At 36.4% G+C, this 15,405-nt stretch overlaps 1 protein-coding gene across 6 annotated transcripts in view; it reads right to left on the minus strand.

Annotated features, from left to right (window-relative positions):
- EPHA7 (EPH receptor A7) overlaps positions 1-15,405 on the minus strand; it is a 167,223-nt gene that overhangs the window by 17,403 nt on the left and 134,415 nt on the right. For 4 of the 6 annotated variants that reach the window (XM_026844873.1, XM_026844868.1, XM_026844874.1 and 1 more), the window contains exons 9-14: positions 15,176-15,231; positions 10,596-10,721; positions 6,216-6,401; positions 5,591-5,652; positions 4,410-4,619; positions 3,236-3,385 (exon numbers count right to left, since the gene is read on the minus strand). In XM_026844873.1, coding sequence (XP_026700674.1) covers positions 3,236-3,385; positions 4,410-4,619; positions 5,591-5,652; positions 6,216-6,401; positions 10,596-10,721; positions 15,176-15,231 — 790 coding nt within the window. The remainder of the gene's footprint in view (positions 1-3,235; positions 3,386-4,409; positions 4,620-5,590; positions 5,653-6,215; positions 6,402-10,595; positions 10,722-15,175; positions 15,232-15,405) is intronic. The other 2 variants (XM_026844869.1, XM_026844871.1) reach the window with 1 other exon arrangement.

Consider the following 15,405-nt stretch of genomic DNA (forward strand, 5'->3'; position numbering starts at 1 on the left):
AATATTCTATTCCTGCAGTAACATCTACACCTTGAAGAATGAGTGTGGTGACCTTTTAGAGACAGTGAAGTTATCTGTCAGGCAGGGTGGGGAAAAAAGATTTCTACAGAAGAATGGGGAAATTGGAAGAGCAGTACTATATAGGAAAGAAAACATTAGAAGTAAAATCTAAGATCTTTTAGAACAGTATTAAGAGGAAAAACAAAAGAACAGCTCCTGAACACTTAGAAGTAGCAGTGGAATAAAAGTGAAAAATAAGCTACAGTGTGTATAGGAAAATGGTGTGCTATGAAAAGTAATGCAGAAATTCCTGATCTTTTACCTTTTAGGCCCTTTGTGCATACTACACATTATTCACTACAAACAAAGCAGTTGCTTAAGAGGTCAGAATGCAGAGACCAATGAGGAATGAAAAAGTAGGTAACACCAACACAGCCACAAAAATATCTAAGACCCTTAGAACTGGCAAATCATATAGATCATACTATATCCAAGAGTGTAAGGGATAGTGAAAACATGAATAAAAGGATCACAAACAGTACTTTTCTATGTTCATTATGATCTGCAGAGAAACCTGAAAAGAGATGGGAATCAAGATGATGCTAATATTTTTAAAAGGCCTTGGGGATACTGCAGAATCATTTTCTTTGATGTGTAAGACAAGCAAGAAGGATGAAACTAGGAAATATAAAATAATGAGTTAGTTAGAGATAGATGGAATTGCTCAGAATATCCAAAACATAAAAAAAAACATTTAAAATATTTATAATTGAAGTGTGAGTTAGTTTTGTGTGGTGGGTGGGGTTTTTTTTTGTTTTTTTTGGGTTTTTTTGGTTTTTTTTAAAAAAGCGTTTATACAAAACTTGGGCACTTTGAAGGGTGTTACAAGTGTCTACACTGATAAGAAAGCTGGGGGTGGGGTTTCAAAAATCGGTATTTGGAGATATTTAAATAGATGCAAGAATTTTTTTTTTAATAAGCAAAGCTACAAAAAGAACACAGCTGGAGTTCTTATTAATAGAATAGATTTATATTATTTACACTTCCCACAATTCATTTTTAAAATTCTGCTTTTACTGCAAAAAGAGAAAAAGAGAATACCGTTAAGAGTCAAGTATACTTTTATCCTAATCAGGCTATTTGAGGATGTAAAGCAGATTAGAAGAGGGCCAGGTCTGTTCACTGTATATACTGGTTGACAACAAAGGAGTATTAAATATGGGTAACAGGACAATGCTATCACTCTGCTTCTGGGTACATAATAAGGATACAAATTAGTAATCATAATAATGGTAATAAATCCAGGAGTAAAGCAAAGAAAAAATATGTAAAATATGTAATCCTAAACTCTTGCCCTTTTCTATAGAACTGATCTGCACTAGGGTCAGTAACTGAATGAGAGCAAGAACTAGCAAACACCAGCAGTCTAACAGGGGAATAGGGTAAAGTGCAGTGGCTTGAGGGCCACTGTTAACAGCAAGGATTAAGCTGAGGGGAGCCCACTGCTCAGAGAAGTTGGGGGGACTCTGTGTATCATCCGTGGTTTGCCCACTGTGCCTCTGTGGAGACCTTGTAGGATGAATGTTCCTCTGGTGCACCCTAGCTCCAGGTTGCTGCTAAAAGGAGGACTTTTGCTTAAAAAGAGAGCACAACACAAATTTGTATCTTCCATCCATCTAAAACAATGACTTAAGGGAAGAGGGACAGAATTAAAGAAATTACATATAAAGATACAAAGTCAGGAAGAGATATTTTTTAGGAGATCTAATCTGGTCTATGATGACACCCACCATTCGCTTTTAGGCAAAATGATACACTAAAGATATCTAAACTGCTTGAGTGTATATAAAAAAAATAAGAAGACACACATATAGCATTTTTTATTTCATTTAAATACTCTCATTGGTAACTGTGAAGGAGAATAAATAGCTAATGATGATTCTAAATTTTTAAATCATAGATTTATCTACGGAATTGGTAGGACGTGTATATGTTTTGGGAGCACACGCTTGATGATCACAGAATACAAGACTATTTTAAATTATTTTAGCAAGCAATTCATGCATCTTTTAACTATGTGCTATTGAAGATTATTATGTAAGAGGCTAAAAAGAGATGAAACTGCAAGAAGTGGTAATTAGCTGTTATATGAAAAAGGTCCATTCACCTGCATTACTTGCAGTTTTCAATAGAGGAAATACTTTTTAAAATCCCACAAGCATGAAGATACCAAAATTTCTCCCCTAAATAGAAGTTTTCCCTTATTGTTCCCTAAAAGATAGGTAAGGTTTGCCTTTGAGGCATCTTATATTCCTGTCAGGCTTCTTTTATGTTTGAATCTAGTACAGAAGGAAGGTGTCAAAAGAAATGAAACTCTACTGGGAGTCTAGGGAATGTAAATATTTCTCTTTCTCTGCCCCAAGGACTTGTTTGCCCATATTTTGACAGTCCATGAAATCTTTGACACTGAGACCTGTCAAATATTAACAACTTTGCACTGTGCCAAACTGACTCATCATTTACACTTTTATCTTTTTTTTTTCAACTTTGATGTCGATCATTCAATCAAAAAATGAAATGGTAAAAAAACCCAGTCAAGCTTCCGACCTGAAGAACTTTAAATGAGACTCTTTCTGACATCTTTCTCACCTGCATGACTTTTTCCTGTGTACTTTCTACATTCATAGATACTCTTGTCAGAAATCACGATTAACACCCATCTGTTCTATTACTGCTGACCTGTTGCTCTGGGTCATATTTTATGCAAACAAGGGTATTGTTAAATCAGTATAATTAACTTGAAAAAGCCAGAGTAGTTCATTAACTGCCATTCAGATTTTTAAAAACTTTTATCAACTGATTAATCATTGCTCTGAGGTCAGAAACCTCAGAATTATTTTTTATTGGAAAAAAATTAATTCCTTCTATACTTAAGTGTAATAAAGTGAAGAGCACATAGTACCTATCTTTGACGTTCTAGTTTTACTTGATACTCAGTACAGAAGCCTACAACATCCACATGGCAGAATAACAATTTAGAGATATAGGTAAAAAGTGAAAGCTCTGTAAGTTTTTCATTTTGTCACAACCCTACAGTATTTGGATATATCTTATTTCTAAACCAACATTTTATGCATGTATAACTGCAACACATGTATGTGTTTACAATATGTAATTTTTGTTTTTCTAACACACACATAGACACATGCTCACAAAAAGACAAAGTATAACCTACATCTTGATTTGACATGTCCCAGTAAGGCCGTTCTCCATAAGACATTATTTCCCACATAACTATTCCATAACTCCACACATCGCTGGCTGATGTAAATTTGCGGTACTGGATGGCCTCTGGAGCTGTCCATCTCACTGGAATTTTTCCACCCTATGAAAAAAAAAAAAAAAGTTTTCTTTTTTTCTCCACAAAACTTCTGTATCATCCTTCATAGGGTGAACTTATATTTCCATCAACATCAAAAGCAATACTTATATCATCTACTATAGCTGACTGCAGAAATTTCAAAGGAGTCTAATGAAGTTTAGGCTGAACCACAGAAACCTGTCTAAGCTAAGTTGGATGCATTTCTCTGGAAGTGCTTCTCTTTCCACTGATTTTAAGGGGCTCCTTAGATGTCTGATTTAAACATTTAACCCCTGGCTGGCTGAAGCTAGGTGAGGGGAATCTAATCCTGTGCATATAAATACCAATGACTTGTCATATGGCTCATCTGAAATCTTGGTCTGACATTTTTGAGCCAGGATCCCACATAGAGCCCAGTGGCAGGAGTGACAGCTTGAACACCAGTGTGGTTTCCCAGATCCTGGCGCCTGCTAGAGCAGATTCCAGGGGCCCCTTCTTCCCTTAGCATGAGAAAATAGGTATAGCAGGGCCTCATGGGTGGGAAAGTGAAGCTGGCTCAACAAAAGAGTAAAAAGCATAGTGAGCCTGATGAATGCTTATTTAAGAAAAGTGTCCCACCCAAAAGCAAGGGAAAATACAGGAGTTGAGCTTCGTCACAGTCTAGCCTCAAGCTAGTCAAACTTTTGGTGAGATAAAATCTAGTCTGAATAATAGTAATAGCCTACAAATATTTTAATTGACTCATAGTAAATGAGATTATTAAAACTTTTATGGGTAAAACTTCTATATTGTTCAAACAGAAAATAATGAGGAAGGGAGTAACAAAGATACTGTGCAAAATTTTTATTACTTTACCAAATAAAAATGTATGTTCTTACAAAAATTTCAATCCCTAATTAGAGCCAGATTTCTGCAGAGACTCTTTTCCTTTGACTGGTTAACATTTCTGAAGCAATTAATGTATTTCTCTTATTTATAGTCTCTGGAAGATAAGCTGCTTCTTAATAACCACACCTCAAAACTACCGAAACCCACTGATTTCTCTTACAGTAGTAGTGTAGACAGCCTCCGGATCATCTTCTATAACTCTGGAGAGGCCAAAGTCTGACACTTTGCAAACAAGGTTGCTGTTGACAAGAATATTGCGTGCTGCAAGATCCCTGTGTACATATCCCATATCGGCCAAATATCTCATTCCAGCAGCAATTCCTCTCAGCATTCCCACTAGCTGAATGACTGTAAATTGGCCATCATGTTTCTGGAGGGAAGAAAGGAGCAGCAATTCTTGTTAGTACAGCTGAGAAGAGAAATAAGAATTAGTTTTTCAACGTTAGCTCTCTACTTCTTTACTACTTCTGTGGCAATTCATCCTGGGCAAAGAAATTAACTTCAAACACAAGTTTTATTTCCTTCAAAGATAAAGCAGTACATCCAGTTAAAAAATGTGTGAGTAGTTAAACAGAAGTAAAAAAACTTGTTAATCACTATAAATTTCTGGGTAATTCATGGAAAGGCTCTTCTAAGAGAGATTACCTGATGCGAAGCCCTTTATAGTTTGCCTCTATGCTCTTAATTTCTCAGCATAATTATTTGTATCAATAAAATAAGAACTATCTCCTTTTGGAACCCCAGCTACTGATAATTTTATTCATAGCTTGGAGTTTATCAAGCAAACATAATCTTTCTCTTCTCTCTAGGGTGTTTATAAACCATCTCACTGCCTTGTACACCTGGTAAGGTGCCAGAACTGGCCGGTTCAGAACACACAAAATACTAAATGTTGTGAACTTGCATTTCTTTTTCCTTTGTTCTTCTCTTGAACACAACCATAGTTCTTTTAGGGATTCTTGTGTGCTGATTTCCACCATGCTGACACAATAAAAATTTGCTCCCAAAAGACAATCAGGTATCAGTGGTTTTAACTTCAGCTGGTGGCAATAATAAAACCCACCATGTCTATGCCACATTAAATCACTTGAATTCCTAGAATGTTCCCATGTGATCCTGTCTGATCCTCTCATTTCTGATCTGGTCTTGCTGAAATAATGGAGAAAACTGCTAGTATTTGTCAAGATCCATTTCATCCTGAAAACCATTTAACTATATGAATATTAAGCATGTATACATATACATATATGCACATATATAAAAACATATTCTGCAAAGTGGCAACACATAATATTATATGTCGCTTAAAAGATATTTTTATGTTTTTATTTTGGTACTCACCCTAAGAAATGCATCTAAGGCCCCGTTCTCCATGTATTCTATTACAATCATGACTGGTTTCCCTGAAAGAAAAGAAGATAGATTTTGTTTGAGAAACTGTAACACAAATAGAGTGCCTTTGTTTGATAAAACACATGTTATTCCTTTGAAAGACTGAATTATTGAGACAACGAACATTTCTGAGGCCTCCAGCACTGTTACTGAGCTCTAATAAGTTCTTAAATGTCTGCATGGAACGTGGTCATGATTCACAAAATTAAAGCATACAAATCAAAATGTCAGTGTGTTCTCCTAACTCTTGATGTGTGAACAGGACTCTGGGATAATGACACTTCAGATAATATGAAGGGACATAAGAAACCTTATCTCTCTGCACAGTCTTTGAGGCTAAATGAAACTAGAAAAATAATGTATTTCAAAGTACTTCATCTTTTAATCATGTGTGCATCTTATTTTTTTTCCTCGGGTTGTAGCATAAAGTAAGCATTGTTTTAGTTAGTTACGCATCAGGAGAAACTCCATTAGGAGTGTGCAGCCTGTTTATAATTTGAAACGTTGACCATGAGTAAGCTAAAGTAATTTCTGCCATTATGTTATTTGACTGACAAATCAAGGTGCTGCTTACCTCTGGTAACGACTCCTTCTAAGTGAACAACGTTGGGGTGGTCAAACTGTCCCATGATGCTTGCTTCACACAGGAAATCTCTCCTTTGCTTTTCAGTGTAGCCAACTTTAAGAGTTTTTATGGCTACTGCAACATCTCTCTTGCCAGGAAGCTTTAGGCGCCCACTACACACTTCACCAAACTCTCCTAAAATGAAGATCAATGCTGAATTACTTTGACTATATCAATATTCTTTTTAGGCCTTGATTCAGCTAGCCACCTAAGTGTGTGTTTATATTTAGCATGTTCATATTCAAAACAGATTACTTAGGAACACAAAGACAGGCACGTGTTTTAAATGAATTGCTGACTAAGTACCTTACAGAGTAAACAGTTCATGTTAAGCCAATCTTCATCACTGTTATTTGAATCTTTTAAAAGACTTGTTAGTAATTTGTTACTTTTTTTTTTTTTTTCATAAATATGAAGTAGCTTTCATAAGAAAATACTATTACAGAAATAGTAATACCATTTCTAAATGAAAATGTCATTCTGTTTTACATGGTTTCCTTGCTATCTTTAGATCCAATGTGGGTTTTTTCTTTCAAAAGGCAGCTCTTTCAGACCTGCTTTTAATTTAACATCGTTATGGTGTTAAATGAAGCACTACACCATTACCTTCAAGCGGGATAATTTACTTTGCAGATTATGAAATGAAAGGTGTGACTTACAATAATTTTGTTACATTAAACAAACACAAGGAAAGGCTGGAAGTTTGTAAAAGGCTACTAAACTAACAGACAATTGGAACCTGAAGCATGTGGAAAAAATGGCCAAACAGCCAGCAAGAATACCTAAAAAAAAAAAGCCTCAACAACCATAAATTGGGAGAAAAGTAATTGTACTCCATCAGACAAGAAAGAGGATGTAAGCATGCTGGATGGATATGGATATGAATGGCAAAACATCTACCACCTCACTATTATTGAGACTGTGAAAGACGTAAGGATTGTCCTTTTGCCTCACAGCTGTGTCAGCAGAGAGAAAGAGAGCCCCCCTATTTTGTAAACAGGATGAAAAATCTCTTGAGGTATATGGGAGAAAAGGGTTATAACATATCTTACAGTGAATAAAGGGGAACATCTCTAAAAAAATTAATAATCTGGTACTTTGCAAATTTATCTGGAGTATGGGAGATATAGATCCAAGTCCCTTCTCTAAATCAAATCAAGACTGAAATTTATGTTCTGAATACCTGTGGAGTATCTTAACATTAAGCTATTGAGTATACACAAGTATGCAGACACGCCTACATCCAAGACATGTTTTAGGGTGAGTGCTGAAAAGTTATTGATTTAGGAAAGAATAACACAGAGAGTTTGATTAGAGATTTCCTTTGGGGCATAGACCGAGGTCCCGAGAAACCTGGTGGGATCAGGACTCAAGTGCACATACAAACTGGCAAGGCTGGCAATGGAGATATGCTTGGAAATGGGGCTGCATGCTTGAAGAGGTAGAAGTTTAAGTGTCCTAATGGATGAATTCTAAGAAATCTTTTTTAGGAAACAGTCACTGTTGGAACCCTCAGCAGCAGAGCTTAGAGAAGGAAAAAAGCAGTACCTGGGCCTCAGCGTCACAGTTCTCCAGCCAGAAGGGTAGAACTTTGACTGAACCTTTATATTTCCAACAGACGTTGGGTGATTTTGGGCAAATCTTCACTCAGCATCATTCATTTTACAAATCTCACAGGAGATGACTGCACACAGAATCAAAAGTCCTCTCCCTCTTGTTCTACGCTAGCTGAATTAAGGTTAGCTCCAATCAACTCTATATAATTCTGTTAACACTGTGATGTACCTGAGGTAATTGGCCAAGTAGAATACAACTGTCCCTGTCTGCACAGATGAGGCATTAGCCTCAACCATCCCTGGGCACTGGAGTCGTGGTCTGAATATCCATGTCATAGCTGTGGATACCATGAGGCATAGCTGCTACATACATAACAACTAGGTGGCCATGCCCTTAGCTTGGTGCCTTAACCTCCCTCCTGCACTTCATTAGCAACATGGATGACTATAAATGAATTCACCACTCACCTCACTCACAGCTCCTAGCCATGAGAACTTACTAAAGGATAACTATTTTCTCTAGCAGTATCTGCCAAAATTGTTTTCGCTTCAAGACAAAAAGAAGACATGAGTATAAGTGTCTGTGTGCGTCTATGTGATATTTCAGAGCCAGGTAATTAGGATACTTGGCAGAGGAGACACTAAGGCTTAACTCCTTTCCAGCTCTCTGTAATCTGATTTTGACTGATTTCCAAAAGCAGATCACTTACACTCAGGCAGACCAGAAACTTGAATGTAATGCATTTCAGGGCAGGATGCTAGCCAACGAACTACTTTTATTCCCAAGAAAACAGTATATTCAGCTGAAATTATGCTAAAAAATGATCCAGAAAATATGACAACAAGAGTGGGAAGATTGCACAGACACATAGCCACTAGCTCAGCATGTCAACAAGGAAGAGGCTAAAACAAAGGATGTGTGGTATGAACAAGGACTCAACATAGTGGACACCGTATTCTGTATCTGACAGGTGGCCACAGCGGGATGGTAATGAAAATGTTGGCAAGGAAAACACATATCCCTCATGCAAACTGAGTACAAGCATACATGCACCTTGTTTGTCTGAGAGACATGGCACTACTCAATAGTTGACGTGGCCAGCATTGTTGATGCACATTGAGACTGCTAAGTAGCTTTTCTGGTGCTGTCCCTAGTAGAAATTGAATATTCTTCTTTGATGTATGACTTTCAGCTGCTTCTTTGGGTCTTTAACATTGTGTTGTTCTTGGACTGCATTACATTTCACTCCTATTCACTATCTGCATCAACAGGTTAAAGCCATAGCTAAACCACATACACAATATGCTTTCACCATAGCACTTTTAATTAACTTTCTTCAGAATGACTACTGACACACGTTAGTTTTTTTGGTATCAGTTATTAAAATCAAGACCAAATTCATCTGCAGTCAAGAAAATTAACATTCTGGAATGACTCTGTCATAACAGTGAAAATATATTTTAGATTGTATTTGCAACTGAAGCATTTTCAGCATTTTGCTCAGAAGGCATCTCCAAAGTCCAACTGAATATATCTTTGTGCTCTGAACTGTTGCTACGTTGATAGCTTTTTAACTCAAAGCAAAAGAAAAAAGCTCAGTAATTTTTCTGTGCTAATCTTGAATTTAGATCTTGTATATTGTGTATTTATTAGAAGAGATGTTACCATTCCAGCATCACAAAAATTACTAGTTAGCAAGGGCTGGATTCTTACGTTCTTACTCATCTGAAAGAATAATTTGCTCAGCAGTGTTGTTAATTTCAACAGTACTATTCCTTGATTAAGACATGATTCAACACGAGTGAGGTTACTTTAAAGAGGCATTTCTAAACATAAGAGAATTCTAAGTGTAAAGATTTTTTTTACAGGTAAACCAGCATATTTTAGAGACATTTCTTCTCTTTAAATAATACCACACTTTGTAATTTAAAGTGCATGCCAAACTACAGGGTGATTTAAAAAGTATTCTGCTAATACTTTTATAAAACAACAGGACAGCAAAAGAACATTTCCTCCAGGAATCCAAAGTATTTGATATTTTTCTTACCCATGGAAACTTAATTTCACTACACAGAGTAGTGCAATAAAAATGTCACATATCTTATTAATGCAAACAAATGAAACTGCCTTTTTAAAGCATGAACACCATGGTTTAAGTAGGTGGTAGACAGTTCAAGAGGAAAAAAAGCAATGTAATGCTGGTGCAATTACAATCAGTCATGAGAAGTTAAACAATAACTTTTTGTATTCGTAAAATATCAAAAAGAAATATGGTAGAACAAAAAAAAACAGCCTGAGGGAAGATTTTGTTATACAGAAACAGGACCATCCTAGTCTCTAAGATTTTGTGCTGCAGCCAGTTTTCCTTATTCACATGAACAAAAATTCAGAGGTCAAAAAGCCCTCCTGCTAAAGGAAACCGAGCAGAATTTGCACTCATGCCTAACACCTTTACTCTGACTGTAAATAATAGGCAGCAAAACTGGCCCCCTCCCCCCAATTAATTTTTAGCAGCAGATACAGAATTAGAAACTCACAAGCTTTCAATGTCAAGCAAGACTCTTCATTTACTTATCTGTTTTTTGTTGGTTTTTCCCCCTTGTTTGTTTTCACATTTTAGAAGCGAGTGCAGCTTCATTGCTCTTAACCACTCTGGCAAATGCAAGAAGTTCTTCTATTCTTGAGGTATAATTATTTGCCTGTCATTATGATGTATGAGTTTCGATCCCAGCTAAATGAAACAGTTGAATCAGGAAGCCACGGCAGCCTTACCTGCACCAATCACACGCTCAATTTTAATACAAGAGGCATCTAGCTCCTTGGCGAATTGATGGACAGCTCTATTTGGGTCCTCGTAGGTTTCAGGGTCAATGTAGGTTTTGGTGCCTGGAAATTTAACTGTAATGATGTAAGAAAGCATGACTGTGATGAAGCAAAGGCACTTATTGTGCAGTCAGCCCAGGAATTTCATTATGCAGAGTGCTCCTTGGAAGAGTGAACCTGCTTCCACACTGCTTGAGTCAGAGCTGCTCTGAGAGGCAACCTTAGTTTTAGGCATCATCTGAAAGCATGCTGACACAAGTACACAATCCCATCTCTAAAAATGACTAATATTAGCATATGCGTCTCCACCTTGAAGTGAAAGAAGTAATAAATATTAAATAGTGTTCAATGGAATAAAATGCAAGGGTTGAGTAGGAGTAAAAATAAACCAGGGGAAGAGGTATAAAACCAGCAGAGGAGGTGAAACTTTCTTTTCTGTGTAAGGACAGTTTATCTGTCTCTTTTCAGGTTGCATAAACAGCATTTCTTTATGTTATCTCTGTCTTCTAGTGGGATTTGAAAGGCTCCTCCACCTATTTCAATTTGCTTCAACTACTGAATATAATGTTATTTACAGACTATGGCAGTAGCCAATCTAAGCTATTGACAGCACTTAGAATTTATATCCTTAGGTATGTTTCTTGCACCAGAATATGAACATGAGAAACACTTGTAGTTAACTTGTAAAGGCACAGGAAGGGAAGGTTGGGTCTGTGGCACAATTATTGCCTCTCTGAATCCCCTAAGTGAATAATATGCAGCAGCTTGGATTTTGCTCCCTCCTTCTCCAGTACGGCACTTACTGCAACTCAGGCAGCGCAGCGCTCTGGCCGGCATGAGGTTTTTTCCCTTAGTTTGCTGCTGATTGAGGAAAATTATTTTTTGCTCTTCTGGTGAAAGTAGAAAACTTCTGGTGAAAGTAGAACAATTCTGGAAATCCACTAATCAAACAATTTTTATGAAATAAATTCAACTCACAAGGATTACATTCTTAAGCTTTAATTAAATCAGTGAATTAAAACTCCATATGAAAATGCAAGAATGTTCCTCTGCTAATTATTATACTGATATACAAGAATAGGATCAAAAATCAATACAAAACATAAATAATTTATGGTTCTTTTAATCTTTTAATAGAACATAAAATATATTAAGTTTGAAAATATATTGAAGAATAGCTTGGTAATCATGTGTATTTATGTTTCAGATGGTATTACTAATCAAAAAATCTCCAGATCATCATAAGAAGGAAAAAGCTAGAGAAATTCTTTGAGTAATCTAATGACTTTCCATCCAGATAAATTATTTGAAATGTTGCCTAGATGTTATTATCTGTCATATTATGTATGCAAATAGATGTTCTTCTAATCGCATTGATTATGCTACACATTTTTGAATTTATAAATATTTATTTCTTAAAACCAAAAAAGACTACAGAAAATTAGAAGAAAGCAATAGGTTAACCTCCTGTAATAGAGCTTTCAGGCAGGGAGACGGAGAAGGAGCCACCCTCTTGTGTTTGTGATAAGGGACCTGGATTGGAGGTAAACTTGTGAATCTCAAGTGGGCCTCTGATGGTTCTTTATTCCAGCTGTCATAAAACATTTTGACATGCCAAGGCTATCGTGGCATACCAACATGAAATAATGCTGTCCTGGATTGAAGTCATTGTTAGAAGAAAATGGTAGGAGGAAACTAAAATATAAATCTGAATTGCTTGACTAAACTGCTCCACCGTACTTGTACCTTTAAGTGTAGCACTTGACGTCACAGAGAGTTGAGGGGGACTAAAATGAAATATATGATACTCTATTAAATACAATGCTTTAAAGCCTGCTTTTAAAAAATGGTTATTTGTAAATTTTTGTGTTAAGTATGTGTTTGCTGTAAATTGCATTTCTGAAAATCCAATCTGGCACCTCAGCACAGAAGAAGGTTGTCTAGATGTTATGGAGCAAAATGACACCAAGCTGGTGTTCACAGCTCTGTGACCAAGGCGGTGGCTACAGCAGACTCTCATCCTGTACATGGTTGTCAAATAAAATTAAATAATGCACCTTCAATCAACAGACACTGAAAAACTAGCTTGGCAAAAAGTGACTTATATTTGGTACTATGATTTTAAAAAGACTGTGTGTGCTAACTGTTCTGACTGATTTGCTGGATAACAAGATATCTTGAAAGTAAAATGAGGGAAATGAACACTTACAAAATCTCACATTTCTGGATCAACTATTAATCACTAAGTAGCAGCTTTCATATTAATTCAATTTCACTGAAACAAAAAATGTCACCAATAATGGAGACAAGGAAAAGAATTATTTATCTAGCATATTCCTTTTGTTTATATAATTACATACAAGACTACATAGTTGATCTTTTCCTTCAAGGACGTAACGGGGATTTAAAAAGTGAAAGTAGTAGGCCTTTTGAAGACATGAAAAGCTTATAATGCATCTATGAGAGACAAATTTCAAATCACTCCCAGAATAGTAACATTTAAGTAACTTCAGATCTTTGATGAATTCTTTAAAATCAGCTGCACTGCAAAGTGCATGATAAATAATTCTTATCCCATTATTATTTTCCACCTTTCTTGCACAGACTATGAATTGATTGACTAAAGCTGCAATGATGTCACTACTTATTTTAATATCACTGAATTTAAACGATTCAGGTAGCAACACACCCAAACTCAGGGAGCATGAACAAATTCCAGCTGGTCAGATTTTTTCAGGGCACAAATGTGAAACAGAAACCTTGATCTGATTTTGAGTGGAGCTTTGGCTAGAACTACTCATTTAACGATCCATGCATTGAGAAGATGCTATGAATTTGTGACTAGCGGCTACTTCATTACATTCTGATAATAGCTCAAGATTTTAACATATGCAAAATAAGATAAACCATATTGCTTCCATAAAAAAAATCTGATGGATTTAAGCTACAACTGCAATTATTGGTAGACAACAAAGGCTACATACAAAATAGCATGACTAAACGGCAAGTTCTACTGATATGAGAGTTGCCAGGTGTCCTGGTTTTGGCTGGCATAGAGTTAATTTTCTTTCTAGTAGCTGGTACAGTGCTGTGTTTTGGATTTAGCAGGAAAATAATGTTGATAACATACTGATATTATAGTTGTTGCTAAGTAGCACTTATCCTAAATCAACGATTTTTCAGTTTCCCATGTTCTGCCAGTGAGGAGGTGACAAGAAGCTGGGAGGGAGCATAGCCAAGACAGCTGACCTGAACTAGCCAAAGGGATATTCCATACTATAGAACATCATGCTCAGTATATGAACTGGGGAGAGTTGGCCGTGAAGGGTGGATTGCTGTTTGGGAATCCGTCAGATGGTGGTGAGCAATGGCATTGTCAATGTGAGGCCCGAACCCACGTCTACCCTGGGATTAAGGGTCTACCATGCTCTACTGACTGAGCTAGCTGCGCACCATGAGCTTTACTTTCTTTTCTCATTCTCCTCCCCATCCCACTGGGAGAGGGGAGGAGCGAGCGAGCACCTGCATGGCACTTAGCTGCTGGCTAGAGCTAAACCACAACACCAAGTATGGGAGAGGACTTGAAACCCAGGCATTGTTCTGTGTCAGAATCTATATTCAGTTTAATTCTATTATGTGATTTTGCTATTTTGGATGCTCAAAATAAATTTGAAACTTAACTTTACCATACTTCCTGAGTTAATGACTGATTCTAGAATAAATTAAAACATTTTTAATTTTTTATGTCAAAATATTAAAATTTAAATGAGAAAGGGCTAAAAAAAGAAATTTAAAACCAAATATTTTGATAAAAATGAAACTATTCTTGCATAAGCCTTCCTCTCCCCTTGAATTTTCAATTGTCATTAACACAAGAAAGATGTATTTAATTGAATTTTCTCAGCATAAATTCATTTCTAGCATAAATTCAGATAGTAGCTGTGATTTTAACAAGCGAGGCTTTAGGTGCTAATCTTAGCTAGGCAAGTGATTCTAGAACAGAGAACAGTAAGGAAGTAGCTGACCTTTCTTTTCATATTAAATATTCTATTTTTAAGGACATTATGTTTTGTAAATATTGACGCTACAGTATTCACAGTAGCAGAAAACAGCTTTTGAGCAGAACAGCTTCATTGTTAGGGTGATGCAGTGACCCACACTTTCTTAATCTGATGTCTGACTGAGGTGAAGATCATACAGTCACTCGGGTCTCTCAAATATTGCACCTCAGAGGGATCATTAGGATGGTGTGAAACATATATTCAGAGCAGCCAAAAGAAAGCAGAATAAAACCAACAGTATATCATACACATGTATAGAAATAAAACTGTCTGTGTGAGGAATGTTGACTTTAATCTGCATTCTTTTTGTGTAGGTCACATTTTTTAAGTGTTTAACTTCCTACTTGCTATTTACACAGCATTTTTGAATTTCTTATGGCTTTGTCTTTCATGGAGTGTTGTTTTACTATTGTCTACACCATTGCAGTTGGGAGTTTTTGAAAGGGGAAAAAAAAGCAAAACACTTACAATGAAAATAAAGTTCTTCATCCCCTTCTTGATCAGCTTTGCTATAGCCACAATGTCTGAAAAGAAAGACACCAGCTTTACTGGTAAATAATTATTTACTTCCTCACAGCTAAAATCCTGACAACATCAGTTCTGCAGACTGGGATTTTCAGTCACTGTGCACCTAACTCCTTGCAGGCCCTTTGAAAGTTTCAGCTATAGTTCTCTTGACAGCAGAGTTTTAAATAAAT

The sequence above is a fragment of the Athene cunicularia genome (genome assembly GCF_003259725.1).
Source record: "Athene cunicularia isolate RWA chromosome 3 unlocalized genomic scaffold, athCun1 chr3_part1, whole genome shotgun sequence".
NCBI classification, from domain to species: domain Eukaryota; kingdom Metazoa; phylum Chordata; class Aves; order Strigiformes; family Strigidae; genus Athene; species Athene cunicularia.